General features: G+C 41.3%; 1 protein-coding gene across 1 annotated transcript in view; it reads left to right on the forward strand.

Annotated features, from left to right (window-relative positions):
• Nucleotides 1-20390, forward strand: part of LOC123307625 (membralin) — a 95758-nt gene that overhangs the window by 17419 nt on the left and 57949 nt on the right. The window contains exon 7 of the mRNA XM_044890011.1: nt 7676-7759. Within this exon, the coding sequence (XP_044745946.1) occupies nt 7676-7759 (84 nt within the window). The remainder of the gene's footprint in view (nt 1-7675; nt 7760-20390) is intronic.

The following is a 20390-nucleotide window of genomic DNA, read 5'->3' on the forward strand; positions in this document are numbered from 1 at the left end:
ACAAGGTCGATTGTGTCTCGAAGTGCCTATTGTGGTGCTCGTGTGGCCTATTGTGGCTCATACGGTCTATTGTGGATCGAACAAAAGGTCTATTTTTCCTATTGTATCGTCTATTTTATCTTGTTCTTGCCCATTGTCGCTCCTACGCCTAATTAAATGCATATGTTCTATATTGGATCATATTTTTAATTGTGGCTCCATCTATTCTTGCTTATAGATCTGTTATGTCTTATTGAGGTTGAAAAGGTCGATTGTGTGTGGAACTGCCTATGTGGTTCAAGTATAGCCTATTGTGGCTCTTACGGTCTATTGTGGCTCAAATATAAGGTTCATTTTCCCTACTTGAGCGTCTATTTTAGCTCATTCTGGTCCATTGTCGCCCAGTTGGATGCATAGTTCTATATTGGATCATATTTTTAATTGTGGCTCTAGAAGTCTATTATTGTTCATAGATCCGTTATCATTTATATGGTCTATTGCAGTTTATACACAGTGTATTGGGGCTGATGATCAATTGTGTCTCGAAGTGGCTATTAAGGTGCTCGTGTGGCCTATTGTGGCTCATAGGGTCTATTGTGGCTCAAACATAAGGTCTATTTTCTCTATTATGGCACATATTTTAGCTGATACTGGCCCATTGTCGCTCCTAGGCCCAATTGGATGCATATGTTTTATATTGGCTTAAATTTTTAATTGTGGCTCCACCAGTCTGTTGTTGCTTTCAGAACTGTTAAGTCGTATGCGGCATATTGCAGTTTATACACAAGCTATTGAGGCTGATAAGGTCGATTTTTCCTCGAATTGCCTATTGTGGCGCTGATGTGGCTCATACGGTCTATTGTGGCTCAAACATAAGGTCTATTTTCCGTATTATGGCGCACATTTTAGCTCATACTGGACCATTGTCGCTTCTACGAGCAATAGGTTGCATATGTTCAATATTGGCTTATATTTTTGGTTGTGGCTCCACCAGTCCATTGTCGTTCATAGATCTGTTACGTCTTACATGGCCTATTGTAGTTTATTATCCGTCTATTGCGGCTGACAAGGTCGACTGTGCCTCGAAATGCTTATTGTGACCCTCCTGTGGCCTATTGTGGCCATCCTGTGGCCTATTGTGGCCAACCTGTGGCCTATTGTGGCCCTCCTGTGGCCTATTGTGACCATCCTGTGGCCTATTATGGCCAACCTGTGGCCTATTGTGGCCCTCCTGTGGCCTATTGTGGCTCATACGGTCTATTCTGGCTCAAAAATTTGATTCTCATCGTTGTCACGAGTGTCACGAACATCTGTATATCTCAAAGTAGCGCCTTTATTCCACCTTCTTTTCTCCATTCAATTTCTCTCAATTATGCGTGGGGCTCCGGAAGTATCCTGCGCCGAATTTTGCATAACGTTCGTATTCCCCCGAACCTCCCGGATCATCCCTCCAAATCTCCCGGATCTCCTTTCCCGGTACGGTATACCTTGGCGGCGTCACCTTAACTCCGGATATAAATCACGCGCGTACGGAAGCACGGCCGTTTCCGTATTTACATCGGACACGCGACGAAATAAAGAAAAATAGCCAGATTTGGCTGTTTGGTCCGCCCCGGGGAACCCAGGGCTGGACGGACACGTTTCTTGAGTTCTCGCGGGTTTCAATATTCGGTTCCAGATAGGGTCATTGATGATAGATGCTCGCCCTTTCACAATTTACTTTTTTTGCGACACTCTGCAGAAAAAGTTCATCATTTTCCTCTATCTAACTCAGTGTTGGCCCTGAAAGTCTGTAAGGAACTGGTTCATTCACGATATACACTGCGCAAAAAAAATTAACGCACATTATGGAAATCTCAAATTTATTCTACGACTGAAGGTGTTCTCAATGATAATTATTTTTATCAGAATCAGCATGCATATGTTATCCACTTTCAACGGTTTTCTTCAATACAGATTACAGATGTTTTTTCCCAGCAGGAATAAAAAAAGGTAATATTATCAGATTTCGAATGTATTGGCTCCATTCTAAAATCAGTTGTTATCGATCAATTTTAGTGATCAATAGTTTTTCTTTCGTTTGATTTTGTACACACGCTATGCAACGTGAAACACGCAATTTGACCCAAGAGGAATGTTCCCAAGCAGTAGTTTTGCGAGAAGAAGGGTGGACATAAACAAGAATTGCAGAAAGGTTTGTAGTTTCCCATACAAGTGTGTCCAGAATGTTGCAGCGATTCAGGGAGACAGGTATGAATGTCCGAAGACCAGGACAGGGGTAACAACTGCCATTCAAGAACGTTACTGGAGAGTTTCTTCGTTGAGACAATGGTTTGCAACCGCTCGCCTCCTTCAAATTCATCTTGAGCAATCTCATGAGGTGCAAATTAGCACTCAGACAATAAGAAATCGCCGCAGAGAATATGATTTAAGGCCTCGTGTCGCGGCAAGAGGCCCAGCTCTTACCCCAGCCCATCAAAGGGCGCGTTTGGATTTTTCGAGAGAGCATATCCATTGGGAACAGGCCGATTGGGAAAAAAGAGTTCTCTTCACAGATGAGTCTAGATTCTGCCTCTACCATTGTGATCGGCGTTCCCTTGTATACAGACGTCCACATGAAAGATATGCTCAGTGCAATTTCCTGAATACTAGTGGTTTCGGGGGAGGATCGATTATGGTTTGGGGTGGAATATCTTTGAATGCTCGCACAGACCCAGTGGTCGTTGATAATGGAGCTATGAAGGCTGATAAGTATATAAGGAACATTCTTGAAGAGCATGTAGTGCCATTTGTCCCATACATTGGTGAAAATTTCATTTTTATGGACGATAATGCCAGACCCCATCGTGCGCGCATCGTTCAGGAGTACCTTGATGAGGTTGAAGTCTCTCGAATGGAATGGCCAGCAAGAAGTTCAGATCTCAAATCCGATTGAGCAGCATGACTTAGGAATCTAACACGGAGAAATCTGGGAAGGATTAGATCAGAACATTTTAAGATCACTCATTTTGAGTATGAACCGTCGTTGCCGAGGTGTAATTAACGCAAGGGGTGGAAATACCAAGTATTAAATCACTTACCAGCATTTCAGTATTTTGAAAATTGTTCATTTCTCTTCTTTCACATAAGATTCGGTGAAATCCTGAATTTTTCTTCCATTTAATGTGTCTTGTTTCGTTCAAAACCGTACCCTAGAGAACATAAAAAATAAGGTATAAAGTCAATGTAGAGTTAACTTTCATTAAAATTGAGATTTTCAGGATATGCGTCAATTTTTTTGCGCAGTGTATTTTCTCAAGGAATGAATGTTGCGTTAAAATCTCATCGAGTGAATTCTCTACACTATAGTTGAATGCCCATCAGAATGTCACAACAGGTTGCGGAGTCGTGCAAGCACAAACAAACAAACACACATGTCCAAAAAAAATCGAAGAATGTAGATGTTTGAAAGTGAATATCCGATGGGAAATAGACCGATATGGATTCGCGAATAAACTACTCGATTCATGGATTAAGCTTCGTGAAAACTGCGGATTGAAATACAGCGAAATTAATCAGGATTCATGACGAAATAATACCTATCCCAAATGATTTTCGGCCGGAGCTGGAAGTTGAAAAAAAAAAGGGGGAATATATATGCTCGTACATGTGGGAAATCAGTTATTCATACGTGCAATAGCCAAGTGGAATTATGTAACGAGTTATATACTGGACGTGTTGAGTAATTTAGGCTTAGGCTATTTCCGCCAGTTGATCATTTGTTGTCTCTGGATATTTCAATGTGGAACTGAGTAAAATAGAAAAACTGCCAACCGGAAGTATATGATGAATTTCGTTGTAGAGGTATTGAAATTCCGGAAAAATATCGCCCTTTATCTCTGAAATGGCTGATTCGAATAGGTTATAAGGCATCATTCATTGCCAAGAGGTCAATAAAAAATTCTACTCCAATCATTATCGAATGGTACAAGCATAACAATTTCTAAATGATTCTCCGAGAAGCTGCGACATGCATGCAAATCTGACATTTGCTGTGATCGGAGAAGCCACATTAACAAGAAATAATATTATAATTTCCACAACACCTATGCTTGCTCAACTGAAATCCTTGATGCTGTAAAAAGAACAAATTATCAGCAAAGATTCTGAGAAGTGGTAAGAACGTCCGGATGTTCACGAGTTTTGGAAAAAACAACTTTTGTGTGATTTTATGTTTGGTCCTTCTACTCAAGATTACTCTGTCTCCCCCTGAAAATAAAGTAATAACCGAACTATTGATTATTTGAAGTTTCCTATCGGAAACTAACCAATCTTCCGGAATATTCAGTGTACTGAAATACTCAGACGTGCAACCAACAATGAAGAAACGGAGTTGTCGAAAAAAAAACCTTGTTGGAGGCGAGCAGGGCGTAATTCAAAATTACGGCAGTAAAACACCGGTTGAATTTTCCGTTTAATAAAACGAGATCGATGAGGTAGGTACTTTGTAAGTCGTAATCTAAGCAGCGCGCCCCATATCGGTTACGATTCTTGGCTGTGAGTTTTAATGAAGTTCGGAGATGTTTTTGTGGCATTATCTACTACCTGTTTCCGCGGTACAAGTTTTATGTATCCGACGGAGGCTGGTTAAGTGAATGAGCTAAGTTATGCGGGAAAATAATCGCAGGGAATTGTTCATTTTCATTTTGAAATATTCGGGATTTATTGTTTCGGACTTAGTCGACATCGCAGTTGTGCTGTTTATACTGCTAAACTTACAAAAATCTGTTGCGATGCAAATCTACCTTCGATGAGATAATTTATGGAACATCTCTGCCCAGACGTGCTCGATGCAAATCATGTCTGGAGAGCGAGCTGGCCAGTCCATCGTTTTAGGAGTTATATCTCCCTTTGTTTAGATTTTCATCGTTGAAATAGCATTTTTAAAAAATTGCGAAAACCTGTATTTGCTTACTGAACTTTCGGATATCTAACACTGTTTGACAGAAAATCAAATTCTTAATTTTTCCATTTTTCAGATTTCGAGTTAAGTGGTAAGTTTCTCTGAAGGAGCAAATGTTCTAGTAATAAATCTGAGAATTTCGTCCATCTCGACGCAACCGTTTCATCTTGAACAGGTTCAAAGTTCAAAGTTCGAGTAGTTTTTCTTCCAGGAAAATTGTCGCAGATCTAAATGTGATACATATTCTGAAAGAGCAACTTTTCTAGTCACAAATCTGACAATTTGATCCATTTCGGCACAACCGTTCGGTCTTGAGGGAGTTTCAACTGACCCCATCTTTTTGGGAATTTCTCGAAGGCAACTTTCGAGTAGTTTTTCTCCCAGAAAAATCATCGTAGATCTAAATGTGATACATATTCTGAAAGAGCAACTCTTCCTGTAGTAAATCTGAGAATTTCATCCATCTTGACAGGACCGTTCGGTCTTGAGGAAGTTTCAACTGACCCCATCTTTTTGGGAATTTCTCGAAGGCAACTTTCGAGTAGTTTTTCTCCCAGAAAAATCATCGTAGATCTAAATGTGATACATATTCTGCAAGAGCAACTCTTCTAGTAATAAATCTGAGAATTTCGTCCATTTCGGCGCAACCGTTCGATTTTGAGGAAGTTTCAACTGACCCCATCTTTTTCGGAATTTTTCATGCAAAAGTTACCCTTTGCCACGCTTCATTATTGACGAACGCATAACGACCCCCGATTAGCTTTTGGGAGACGTCGATCGTGCAGAAGCTGTCGTCCGAGAGTTCTGTCGGGGAAACAAAGTTTCCCCTCTATGGAAACAAAGTTATTACCGTCGTCAACATATGATGATACCACGGGGCTGTTCGTAGTTTGCAGTTGGCGAACAAGTATCCAGGAACAGGGTCCTGGCGGTTCACCGCCAAAAAATTGGACCCGACCGAGCGAAAATGACCGGATACGGCGGTTTCGGCGGCCTACGTCGGACTTTCTCTCGATAATCTATAATGTGTCCACTTTGAAAATGAAGTCTGAAAACTGAATACGAGGATGTATTGATATCTAGTTAGCCTAGACCAGTTTCATGCATAAAAAAAATATTGCGTTACCATAGCAACGAACAATAACTCATTAGAAGTGTCAGTGTGAAGTTTGAGGTCAAAAAAGTAAACCAGAGTTACGAAATAAATTTAAAAACATGAGATGTCCACCGAAATTGTGAAAATCGAATAATTGGAGTATCGAGCCACCGGTTTTTAAAAGGGTTAAGAGGTAATCAGATTCACGAAAATATGCTTAATACCCTTGGTGATCTATGTCCTTCGTAGGCGACCGTGAAAAATTGGACTGCAAGCTTCAAAAGAGGTAAATTTTCCATTGAAAATGATGACCGATCGGGAAGGCCAGTTTCTGTGTCAGTCCCCGAAAATATCGATGCAGTTCATGACATGATTTTATCAGACCGTCGAATTGGGCTAAAACGGATATCTGAAGCAGTGAATATTTCATACGAACGCGTTCATCATATAGTTTACGTCAATTTGGACATGAGAAAAATTGCTGCAAAATGGATCCTCAAATGTTTGAATGTTGACCAAAAGCGTGCAAGGGTAGAAGCATCGCGTTCGATCTGTGCTCGATTTGAAAACGATGTAGACTTCCTAAACCGAATTGTTACCATGGATGAGACTTGGGTACATTTCTACGATCCATAAACAAAGCAACAATCGATGGAATGGCGACACTCTGGTTCTCCAAGACCTAAGAAGTTTCGTGTCCAAAAATCTACTGAAACAGTTCTTGCTTCAGTGTTTTGGGATTGCCATGGAGTAATCATGATTGATTTTTTGGATAAGGGTAGAACAATAACCGGAGATTACTATTCGACATTACTGATCACTCTACGGGAAAAAATTAAAGAGAAAAGACGCGGAAAGCTATCCAAGGTGTTTTGTTTTTGCAGGACAACGCCCCTGCACACAAATCTCATGTTGCCATGCAAAAAATTCGTGATTTAGGGTTTGAATTACTAGAACACCCCCCTTATTCACCAAATTTGGCTCCATCCGACTATCATCTCTTTCCTCAACTGAAAAAAAGTTCAAAAGGTCGTAAATTTTCTTCCAACGAGGAAGTAATAAAAGCTGTGGAGGTTTAGTTTGCACAGCAAGAAGAAACATTTTTTTGAGAGGTTTAGAGACGTTGCAGGTTCGCTGTAATAAATGTATCTAATTAAGAGGAGAATATGTTGAGTAATAAATATTTTGACATTGAAATTTTATTTGGTTCTATAGTAGGCTAAGAGTTTTTCAATATATCCTCGAATCTCAGAAACGAATGACATTTTTGAAAAAGCGGTGACTGGATCTGCGACTAAAGAACTGCGTTGAGAAATTCGGGGTGTCCTTTTAAGAAAACCGTCTATATCACTGAATCGGTAATCAAAAACTGTTCTGGAATTTTTCGAATAACACGAACATAAGCGAGGGCCACTGTGAGTGTCCGAGATTTATTCCGTATCCAGGTATAAAACGTAGCTTCGCATCTCCGTATAATCAAGGGACACTCGTAACATATTACATTTTCTCACCCCGTTTCTCGCGCGCGTCCCTTCAGATGATCCGTAAAAACAATAGATCAAGAGACGAGACGTCCGCCTCGAAATGATGCGGGTCTACAGTCCGCCATCAGGGCTCCAGATTGAATAAACGCCTGATTGATATTTATTATGTTTCAGTCGACCTGCTGCAAATGTTGGAATTCAACGTAACGGTCAGCTTTCCCGCCGCCCCCCTTCTGACCGTCATACTGGCCCTGGTTGGTAAGTGACAAACGATTTCCTAACTCGTAGGTGATATTGGCCCTGCAGACGAGAGGGAATTCTCCGCCGATATCGGAATTTATTGGCGAGATGAGCCGATGCCGAGAGAGGTCGACTTCTGGGCCCATAACCTGTTACGAACATTTTTTTTAGCTACAGAGCTCGAGTAACTTAGACGGTTCCACTGGCTTCACTAGCATGCAACAACGCCGAGTATCATACATTCATTGCTGTATCTCGTTACCGAGAATAAATCTACAAAAAGACAAAAAAAAAAGATCAAGGGTGCGAACAGACTTGTAATTTCTTAGTGCTAATTGCGACTGTGTGCCCTCATGTGACTGAAGAGATCCAACTGTGACCTACAGATCCTTCCACACTCAGGGCATGGATAGTCACCAACCAGATCTTGCCATCGCTGTATCCTTCTCGAGTCTCCATTATAACTGTGTACTAAAGACCTCCACTGTGACCTGTCTAACGCTAGTTGTTCCCAGTTATGATTGGCATTAACTGATTTTAGGAATTGATGTAGTATATCCTTAAACCGCTTTTACTGGCCTCCTGGTTTTCGGGCTCCCTCTGTCAATTCGCCATACAGCGTTATTTTGGGGAGTCTTGTGTCTTGCATCCTCAGAATGTGGCCGATCCATCTGAGTCGGGCCCTCGTTACTTGAGTCTCAATTGTTGTACAACTCGCGCGATGCAAGACTTCTGCATTCGAAACTTTGTGGAACAATCTGATGTGCATTATCTGTCTTAGATGACGTTGTTGCGTTTGTTCAAGTTGTTTAATATGTCACCTGTAGGGCGTCCAGCTTACGCTTCCGTAAAAAAGCGTTGGGAGGACGACTGTTTTGTAAACAGCTGTCTTGGTCTTCAGATTGAGGTCGTGATTTTGAAACACTCTGACCTTTAGCTTCCAGAATGCCCGTGATGCCGAATTGATACGGTTGTGTATTTCCGTGTCTAGGTTAGCCCTAGTATTTATGAAGCTTCCCAAGTATTTGAACTGCTCTACCTGTTCCAGAAATTCATTCTCCAAGCTGATATGTGTTTGAAGGCTTTGTGGCGGACTTACCAGGATTTTGGTTTTGTCGATATTGAGTCTAAGGCCTAAAGCTTAGCATATATGTTTATAGGTGTCCAGCATTATCTGTAGATCCTCTGGGCTGCTAGCTATAAGTGCGCAGTCGTCTGCATATTGAAGTTCCATGATAAACTTCGAACGGGTTTTTACTCTGAGGCGCTTCAGGTTAAATAGGCCTCCATCAAATCTGAAACTTATTCCAACACCTCTTACAGGCATACTCATGTCAGCAATTATCGAGACAGCTATGGCGAAAATATTGAACAGTAAAGGCGCTAATACGCAGCCTTGTTTTATTCCAGAGTTGGTTAAGAAATGGCCGGTTGTAGAGCCATTATGCTGTATCCTAGCGGTGTTGTTGGTATGAAGGCTTTTACACACGGCTCAGAATTTTTCGGGTACTCCAAGGCGTTCCATGATTTTCCACAGCGCTCTCTGATTCACCGAGTCGAAGGCACTTGAATCGATGTAGGGTGTATAGATCCTTGATTGTTGTTCACGGGCCTTCTCTTGCAGCATTCGCAGTGTGAAAATTAGGTCCACCGTTCCTCGATTTGGTCTAAAGCCGCACTGGGATTCAGGTAAAAGCTCGACTAAGAGTGGAATCAGACGATCAGCCATAATCTTCGAGAGAACTTTGCCGGCCACGCTAAGCAACGACATGCCCCTGTAATTGTTGCAATTTGACGTATCGGCTTTGTTCTTATAGAGGTTGATAACTAAGGCGTCTTGTGGCACATCTCCTTGTTCTCAGATCTTGCGGAAAAGTGCTAGGAGACTATTGACAATGTCTTCAACCAGAGCTTTGAATATCTCCGCTGGAAATCCGAGTCGATATTTTAATTCAGGACCTGTGAGTAATGCTCCTTCCATCTTTCGAGAATTTTTCTATCATCCGAGTATCCTAATTTAAAAACTCGACGATTTTATAATTCCGGGAAATGACCGGGCACAATCATCGCTCGTATGGATATAGACGCGCCATAGAAAACTCTCGTAATCTGTCATTGTTGCTGGCAAACATCGACAACGTATCGGAACAAACATCCAGCCCGATTATACCCTCCTTTTCCGCGTTTCCAACGGGAACACATCATAGGCGACCCGACAAAACGCGGTTCAAGGAAGCCCGTCTATTCGTTTTATATTTTCCCGTCCTTTATACACTGTTCTCGGAAACTGTATTTCACTTAAGGTGCGACAATAGTGTGAAGCTTTACGATTGTCTCTTTTATTCGCCATAAAGCGTTTTTACGGTTCGCTTTATATAATACAAATTTACGGGAAACCGCCCTCCACTTGACGGGCGTCCCCCCACCCCCCTACGACCTTGAAGCGTTCCCGTTTTGAATTTGCGCCATTTGCTCACGTTCAGCCCCTTTTTTTCGGTCGGTCCTGTAGGGTAGGCCTGTAGATTTTGGACCGGTCGTTATTTTCGAATCAATCCCGGTAAATATTTGCTCGGGGAGTTGGGATTTTTACGCCGAAGGAGTCGGGATGGCGATATCGGTTTTTTTTGACCATCGGGGAGATGGGTTTCGTGTCTACTGAGCGCGATACGGTTTCTGCTGGCTCTAATAGAATGCGGAGGCTTTTGCCAGTGCATATTATATGCAGTGTAACGCTCATGCCTGTTTGATCTAGGAATCTACAAACGGCACGCGCGGGCCAGGTAGTAAATCCGTCTACCCCTCGATAGGTGGCGTAACCATCGGTATATTTCTCAATGGAGCCACTCCATTTGAATATGGGCGCCCAAAGGCTATAAAAGGATAGATGTGTCATGGTCTATGCATAATTTAGCGATCATAACTTCACTTTTCTACGGCAACTTATAATAAACCACTAAATTCGTTCATTGCTGTTGGTTTCCGTAGGAAAAACAAAGTGTTTCTTAGAAAAGTTTGCCTTATTCCTCTCGTGAATAATATTGGCACCGTTTTAGATCAGGCTACTCACGGAACAGTTAAAGAAACAGTAATATCCTTCCTTCTAAGCTTAGAAGCAGATGAATTACTATACAGGCTAACGGAGCTTCGACTCCCCAACGATATGTTACAAGCCGCTGCTCTCTACTCAATCGCAGTTCTTCTTGCCCCAAAATTGTAACTTTCGTCAATCTGATTTTGGCAAAATTTTGTGAGAAAAGTCCGGCAAGAGGGGGATTCTTCGTCTTTCGTTTGTTTCGCGGCTGGCTAGACGGAGCGGTTTCGTCAAATGGGATTCTTCTACTCGTTACTCACGTAATTAGCAGATAGGTACCGATAAACAAGAATGACCAGGAAATTTGTCTATGGGGGGACTGATGTGCCCATAATGACAGTTCTACCTCGCGAGTAATTCCGTCTTCGATAGATTTACCTATCCCTGTTATGATCGAGAATGTTTTGTTACAATATTCAAGAAAGTTGTGGTCCAAATGGCCTCCACCCTGGAAAGGGAAGCTCGAAAATTGGTCCAAACAACCATCGCCCGCCTCGTTGCGATGATTTTTGAATGTGTTGCTAAGGAAAACTTTTACGTATTACTTTCTGATTGGTCGGGACGCTTTCTGTGGTCTCGATAAATGACATAGGGTACGTTCACTCCGAGAGTAGAGTATGAGTATGGCCATACTCAGAGAGCATACTCTGAGGAACTAAAAGTACGTTTGTGAACGCTTCGAGTAATCAGAGCTTATTCAGAGCTTGCTCAGAGTAGGTTTGTGAACGCAACCATAAATGTTTTAAAATGTCGAACCAACTGTCAAAATTTTTGCTTTTTCCGACTCAGTTTTTATGTATTTCTGGGACGTTTTAGCGGGTGCAAGTGTCAACTGAGAATGATTTGATGCAGCAGCCGAATTTGGGTTAAATCGCTGGCTGCCATGGCATCCCGGTCCGCTCTGGTGCCCGCGCGATGGCTCTAATTCTTCCAGAAGCCTTCGCTTCCCATCACGCGCTTCGTGGTCGTTGTCCGAACGAAGTTTCTCCATAGTAACGCCGCAGGTTAGGACTCGGCCCACGTGAGCGGCGGAGTTTCAATTAGCGGCTTTTATGATTCACGTATAACAGACATACCGTAAAACATCCCTATTGTCGCCGTTGAATGGGAGACTTTCTCTAGGAATTATCTATAAAACGACGAAAAACGAGGCCCTATTGCACGCGGGAACTACGTTCGCTCCGCCTACCTGATCTGGCGAACAAAGCCCCGTTTACTGGCGACGACAAAAGGAAATATTCTATCGCTGAAACGGTCGGTTTTACATCCTGCCGTAGAGACTTAGAAGACTCTGCTTTGCTGAAGCTCGTTTTGGACGATCCTTAACCTCTTCAAAGATCTAAATGGACCCCAGAGCTAGAATATCTCTTTCAACCTTTTTCGAGCAGTATATTTCTCTGGCATCAGACCAGGTCTTGAATATACTGCTGCCTTATGTGGAGCCCATACCCCATACCTTCATTGGAACTCTGGGATCCAATCCAGAGAAGAGCAGAGCAACTGCCCAACACTAAAAGCTAGTCTACAGAGGAAACTCTCAGATTTGTATCTCTTCTATAGACACTATACTATACTATACTATCCTGATACTCCGTAGGTACCGAAGTCCCCCTCACCAGTTGTGTTCTGTGTAGACTTTGTTACTGTGTCCTTACGCCACCTTAGGCACAGCACTGTTAATTTTAACCCAGCAGTGAATAGTCACCCGTACCCGTATCGACTAGAAAATTTCTTCCCTAGCCTGGGATCGAACTCAGTACCTTGCGGTTGCAATTTACTGAGCCGACGCTCTAACCACCAAGCTACAGACGCTGTTCAGCTAAATTCTCAAATTAACGCCAGTTTTTCACTAGGCCTATACATCTCGTTAATCTCTTTGCTGTTCTATTCACAACTCCAAGAAACTCAGTGTATCAATAATACGCCTTTACGGAACTGGAAAACTGTGGAACTCGCTTCAATCTTCTGCCACCAAAGAGAGCAATAAACAGCGGTTGATCCCCGTTCGGTGCTCCACTAGGTGAAGGATTTATTTCCTTGGACGGACGTTTCTGGAAAAATTCGATATTTATGTCTTCTTGGAAAAAGCCAGTTGGAGAATAACCAGAATCATATTGTGAATTGAAGTTGCGGTCTAATGGTCTATTGTGGTCGCATGTTTTGATCTTTGGCCCCAGTTCGCATCTACTGAGAATTCGAAAACCACATAGTTACCAACTTCAGTAACAGGGATGGGCTTAGTGCTGAAATTCCGTTTTCCTATATAGCTACCCTGGCTAATTGACGAGATGAACCATAATCTGGAAGGGTAACGATAACGCTTCGTTATTTATTGGTCCAGTAGATATGTACATTGTACCTAGAAAATTCCGACTCTAAGACCCTGTGCCAACTTGAGGGGGGCTGAAAAACCTCAATATTTTCGGATTTTTTCGGTTCCTTGTTCGTAACTTCTAAAGTAAGCGGTTTTCGACCAAAATGTTTATCTTCTTAGCTGTAGGTGTTGAGCCTACATTTTCTAGAATTCTTTATGTATTAACTCACTATTAATCAATATAGAGCTGACTAACCAATAGATAGCTATTAATCAATGGATGTGCCGATCGAATATTGGCAAATTATGAAGGTTTAGCCCTCATAGCCACCTTGAGGTCCTTGGAATCACGCTGCCAGGGATCTCAGCTGACATGGGAGTGCCATAATACCATAAAGCAACTGGCCAGAGGCAATAGAGTCACTCTACTATGGGTACCAGGGCCTTGTGGTGTTGAAAGAAATAAAAAAGCCGATGAACTTGCAAAAAGAGCATCTAGGTTAACACCTGCTTCTGTGGGTTCGGCAAATACCAATACAAGGCAGCAGTCCATCATTGGGAGTTGAACAACAGAATAACTCTCTGGAGAAAAACTGCTGGACTCGCTCAGTCGAAGAAATTCGACCTGCTGAAGCTGTCATGAGTTGAGCTTCGGGTGATGGTGGGACTTCTGACGGGGCACTATATGTGAAAGTCAGCAGATGAGATGTGGGCTCTGTGGAACAGAAGCAGAAACAGCTGAACACATGGTTTGCAAGTGTCCAGAGCTGGCTGGCCTAAGAACCATTCATATGGGGAAATATGTCCTGAATACTCACGAACTAACGGCCAAGGCTCCTAAGGATGTTGTCGGTTTTATCAACACCGCTGATGACCTCATTGGGTTCCTATGAATGAGTCGCAGTTCCTGAAAGGCTAATCAAGCCACAAAGGCCGAGCTACAACGTGGAAGCTGTTGGTCCTTGATCTTCAGAGATCCGGAAATGTGATCGGCTGTATCTCGGATAATAGTAAGCTTAGAAAAGAGTATTGTATTAAATTCAACGCTGAGATACAAGTCAAAATTCTGAGATGCAAGACAGTAGTGGGGCTAGAATTGATCGAATGACATTTGCTTTGTTGCATTCGATTGTTGCCAAATCATGTGGGTAAAATGCCCTCTGTAGAGCAGATTTGTCTCATTTAAGGCATGTATAGGCACATTTGGACCCTTAACCTACGCTTACCCTATCTCTTTTCTTTCAAAAGTTTTAACGGACGTTATTGATTTTGACAAGCTCACAGAGCTTCTGAGGGGTTCGTCATTACCTGTGGTAATGACGATATATAATATATATATAGATATATAATATATCTGTAGTATCCATATATGCTCGTAGGGTGTCAATAAGTCGATCGCTTCTTCGTGTTTTGACACGATTTCCGAAGGCCTCTCGCGAGCACTTTATAGGGATTACTAACGACTAACGGCCAGTTTCATAATCAAACTTAAAGCCCCTTCAATTTCAAAGCTTTTCTTTAACCTTACCGAAACTGACACTAAACGAAACTTAAATTGACTTTGATTATGAAACTGGGCGTTTCGATAAAGTGCTAGAACTACTAAGCACTAAGAAAGGTTTTGAAAAGTTCCCAGTACAAAAATACTCCAAGTGCTTTCACAAGCACTGAGCACGAAGCTTTGGGACAGCTCATCTATGGTGCAACCGAAGAGAAAACACATTCACGGATCAAATGCAAAAAAACAAAATTCATTTGACCTTTTTTAGCCCTCCTCCGGCCTTGCATCTCAAAATTCCGACTTTCAAGTCGGAATTCCGACTTGTTATATCAGAATTCCGACTTGCATGTCGGAATTTTGACTTGTACCTCAGAATTCCGACTTGTATCTCAGAATTCCGACTTGTATCTCAGAATTCCGACTTGTATCTCAGAATTCCGTCTTGCATGTCGGAATTCTGACTTGTATCTCAGAATTCCGACTTTTTATAACAGAATTCCACCTTGCATGTCGGAATTCTGACTTGTATCTCAGAATTCCGACTTGTATCTCAGAATTCCGACTTGCATGTCGGAATTCTGACTTGTATCTCAGAATTCCGACTTGCATGTCGGAATTTTGACTTGTACCTCAGAATTCCGACTTGTATCTCAGAATTCCGACTTGTATCTCAGAATTCCGACTTGTATCTCAGAATTCCGACTTGTATCTCAGAATTCCGTCTTGCATGTCGGAATTCTGACTTGTATCTCAGAATTCCGACTTTTTATAACAGAATTCCACCTTGCATGTCGGAATTCTGACTTGTATCTCAGAATTCCGACTTGTATCTCAGAATTCCGACTTGCATGTCGGAATTCTGACTTGTATCTCAGAATTCCGACTTGTAACTCAGAATTCCGACTTGTTATATCAGAATTCCGCCTTGCATGTCGGAATTCTGACTTGTATCTCAGAATTCCGACTTGTTATATCAGAATTCTGCCTTATTATATCAGAATTCTGCCTTGCATGTCGGAATTCTGACTTGTATCTCAGAATTCCGACTTGTAATTCGGAATTGTACATATGGATTTTTTTGTGTGGCGCTTTCGTACATTCACGCCGTACCGCCAAGAATTCTCGAAAATCGAGAAAACCATCAACCATGAAGCGTCTTCCGCGTCTCTCTCGGAATCCAATTACGTGTTAATTAACACGGAAGGGATTTCTTTCCCAGTCATAACTCCTCCGCTCTTATTGTTCCGCGTTGGGCCGCCTTCGGACAGATCCGGGAAAAAAAAAAGAGGGAAAAGAGAGAAGTCGACTCCTCGGGAATTATATGCGAGAAAGTTGGCGGCGGCAACTCTTCCCGTTTACGGTTATTGTTTATATCGGGAAACACCTGCACTGGGCGCGCCGCCAACCGGAAACTTTCCCGGAAGAACTTTACGCGTATTTTTGCGGTTTTTCACAGATGAAAAACGCCACTTCGGAACAACGAGTCGAGTCGGACGGGATTAATCAGCCGAGGGAGGAAAGTCTCTCGCGGTTCGCGGAGAAATAGTTCGTGCGTACTCCTGTCGAAGTGAAAAAACGTTTTGCGGCACGGATATTGAGAGAAACTATTGTTCCAATTTATAAACAGGCGGGTCACCCATCCAGATGATCAACTCGTCCAATGCTACAATAATACATATTCGATTCAGAGGAAAACTAGTCGATAATTTCATTATTATGAAAAAAAATTGACATTCCGCACTGTACAGAGTGGGCAAAATTCGTGGTCAGCTAGAAGAAAACAGATAACACATTTCCGAGCCCATTTTCCAAAAAAAAAAAGAATGGTGAAAACCGCAGCCTCCTACGCTACTTCATTTTCGAGTTTGACAATTTCGTAAAGTTCTCATAACTGTTTTGTCTTTGAAGTTACAAATCTGAAACTCGAACCTTCTACAGGCACTTTTTTACGTAGAATCCACTGATGAGCTCAAAATATTTCTTCATTTGGGATCATTAGTTGAACTTCCATTTTTTCAAAATGCAAACTTCTATTGTATTTGTTATTTTTGAATTGGAAAAAAATCTATTGTCAGTTTATTCTACGTATGAAAATGCCTAAGAAGGTTTAAGTTTCAGATCTGTAACTTCAATTCAAAAAATTTATGAGAACTTTTCGAAATCTTCGAAATCACAATTTCTGTTTATAACTCAAAATCTAGAAATGATAGGGTGGTTCTGTTTTCAGATTTGGATAAGTCCTTGAGAATGTGTCATCCGTTTTTTTCTAGCTGCTGTAGTTTTCGAAATCCAATCAGGAGACATCGAATTTTGCCCATCGTGTACAGGGTGGGTAAAATTCCATGGGGTTGAATGGCAGCTCTGTAACCGTAAGGCTAGAGAAAATGGATTTTCAAAATATGGATAATGGCCAAAACCGCATTGCTCTCTATCTACTTTTGTTTTCAAGTTATGGTTGGACACTCATTTTTTTTTGAATTGGTGCCTCTTCGTCGTTGACATCGGCGATATCGAAAAACAGATGTTACACCCTACATGCACTTTTTTATGTAGAATGCATTGGCGGTGCCGAAGATTTTTTTCCTATATCACTTTTTTTTTACATATTCCACTGCCATTTTTATTCTGATTCATCATATGCTGGGTGAATCTAAAAATATTTCAACAGTAGATTCTTGACGTCAAATGAAACACTATTTCCTCTACCATTTTTTTTGAATAGGATCGGTTTGACAGATACAGGCTGTTGAAAACCAATAAAAAAATGTTATTTTCAGTTTTATCTCACAAACGGTTTTATCGAATGAATTATAGTTTGGAATATAGTTTTTTATTTATTTGATGAATCTATTTCGAACACAAGATATCACCCACGTCTTCCAGTTTTCTCATTGCGTACCAAGAAAATACCAAACATTCAAAGAACCCAACTCTTCAAACTAAGTTGGACGCTATCTAATGAATGTTGGAACGTTTTGTGAAATAAAAGTATTCCTCACATTTTCTCATATAATCGAATTTTCGAGTAATTTGATGTTCAAAAATTAAAAAGTATCTATGAAATTTGAAAAATTGGTTACTTTGGCTGAATACAACTCTGTTTAAAAGATCCACAGATGTGAAGTGTCACAGGTCAAGCTAAATTTTAAGGTAGTTTTGTTTTTCCAGGGATGGAATAGCTAGTTCAGAAAAAAAGTGTTTCTTTTGACTGTTAAAATATCTGTACGAGTTAAAGACTCACCCTGTATATGGTGGTGACAAATTCGATGCTCACCACTAATATCTATTCCAGATAGAAACTCCTTTTATTGACAAAAAAGTTCTGCCTCTGCAAGTCCTCCTTAGGTCACTCCAAAGTGAAAAATCGGTAATACATATATGATATTCCAAAATTGCTTACATTTTCTTTCTTTCACGGGCGATTGCCATGAAATTTTGAAATCTTTCAATTTTATCACCATTTAACGAATTATAAGAAGGATTTACAACAATAATTGTAGAAAAAAGCTTTAACGGCATTTGGCACAGAAGAAAGATCGAAGTAATACGAAAAACTGACTGGTCATAAATGGGAAAAGTGTGGTAGAAATGGAAACCAACAGTTAAAAGGGTGATAAAATTGGCTATTGCACCAATAAAATGATGCATATTGAACGGGAAAACACCGAGTGAGAATCAGTTGTTGTGGCCCACCGACTATTCTTCTATTTCAAGAGTGCTGTAGACTGCGTACAACCGAGAACAGCCTTGATGGGGGACTTTATGTGGCAGTGCAATGAAATTCCCCTCAAATTTACCATCTGCAAGATGACAATCAGGACTTAGCTGCAAATTTAAGTGCCATCTGCCAAAACCTTTTTTGGGAATTCTAGTTATGCTCTATATAAGAATTTTTGCTCATGTCCTCGTATCGTTGCTTGAGGACTAGTCACTATTTTTCAATTCCAGTGGGTTGGTATTTTCTTTTTAACATTGAAAAATATTTCTGACTCTGAAATCATCGGTAGGTTTTGCTCCTTTTTAAATGTTTTCAGTTAGGCAGTATTGAATTTGACTTCTGAGATGGTTTTTCCCAATGAGGCGAATCGTTCGCTCAATTCGGATGAAAAAAAAAAACGTCTCGAGCAGGCCCGCGTTTCGAAAATTGTTCGGAGCGGGCGCATCCGACAAAAACCGTTTTCCACCTTTTCGCAAATTAAATGAACACGGGAAAAACCCCCCCGAAAGGAACGAGATAGGTCGGATCGGCCTGCTCGGCGATTTTTTTATCTTTCCATCTGGCGGGGCAGGCCCGCTCGGGGCCAAAACAAGCGAACATCGCGGCGAAGCCCAAGGAGCGCGAGCCGGGGGTGTGGGTGGGGTGGGGGGCGCGAAGGGACGGCGGAAGGGCGGAATCAAGGTTGTTGATCTCGTTTTCGCGAAAGGCTAATTCCGGCCTTTCATTTAATGGTGTATCCATCCATTCTTCACAATTGCGCATTTCCTGTAATATCGATCGAAGGGTTGCCTATCTCGGTTCTGCGAAGTGCGTCGGGCGATCGGACGCCCAGCCGTCTCTCATCATGGCGTTGATGGGACGGTCACCGACGTATCCTACCTACGTCGACAGGCCATAATTTTTCAGGAAACGTCGAAAGATTCCGCAAAAAGTTCCATTATTTCCTCAGTGTTCTAAATATGCCCTAATTGTGTTGCTCTGAGGAGAACCAATAAGTATGAAACCATGACCAATATGCAGTTTGTCAATTTGAAAAGGTACCACCCTTAATCACTAAAAAGGCAAAAAGAGGTAAACTTTGGATCGTAGAGGGACATTTTATACGGTTGGTTCTACTGTGAACGTATAATGACAGTCAACCCTAAAATCCTTATTGGGCATATATTGGGAAAATATCATCCATTTCCAAATTCGGCTCTTACATTTCGAAAAACTTGAACAGCAAGTGTGTATTCTTACTTTCAATTCTTCTAGATCTCGGGACTGTGCTTTATAGACTACTTTACATCTAAAGGTGTCAAGTGTGGGGAACGTGGTGACCAATCAATCGGCCCTCTTCTATCAACTCTTTAATTTTCTTTCAGAACAAAAATGAATGAACTAAAAATAGGTTTTCAAACCACAACACGTGTTTCGCTATCACAAAAGCCTCTTCAGGTGGGTGAAGGTAAACTTAAATGAACATTTTTGAGCTGAAGGGTGAAGTGGGCGAAGAGCTTAGCCATACATGCGAAAGGGGTTTATGTAGAATCCCAGTCTAATGTACATTCAACGTCATAGAGGGCGTTTTCAAAGGTGAGGCTTTTGTTTTTACAGAAGGTAGAACTCACCTAAATACGTCGTTCAACCAAAAATTGTCTATATGAAATATCCAATATGGCTGAGATACACCCCCTAGAAATTCGACAAAATTTCACTGAACGAAACAAGACATAAACATATGGCTGGACAATGAATGGTTCAGTACCAAGTTTATCGGATTAGATGCATCAGATCACTTTTGAGAGAATCATTATTGTTGTATCGTGCAATTTAGGGTGAAAAAAAAAGTCGAGGCAGTTTCTTCAAAGTACTTATGTTAGTTATGTTGAAAAAGTGTCATGATGTTTTCCCATTTCATCCCATTTTTACAACGATTGTTAATATGTTCGAACAAGAAGATTGAGATGCCCATTGTGAAAAAATTCGTGAATAATTTAGACGATTTTCATTGGAGAGATTTTGAAGAATTATTGTATTTTTTTC

This window comes from Coccinella septempunctata, chromosome 2 (genome assembly GCF_907165205.1).
Source record: "Coccinella septempunctata chromosome 2, icCocSept1.1, whole genome shotgun sequence".
NCBI lineage: Eukaryota > Metazoa > Arthropoda > Insecta > Coleoptera > Coccinellidae > Coccinella > Coccinella septempunctata.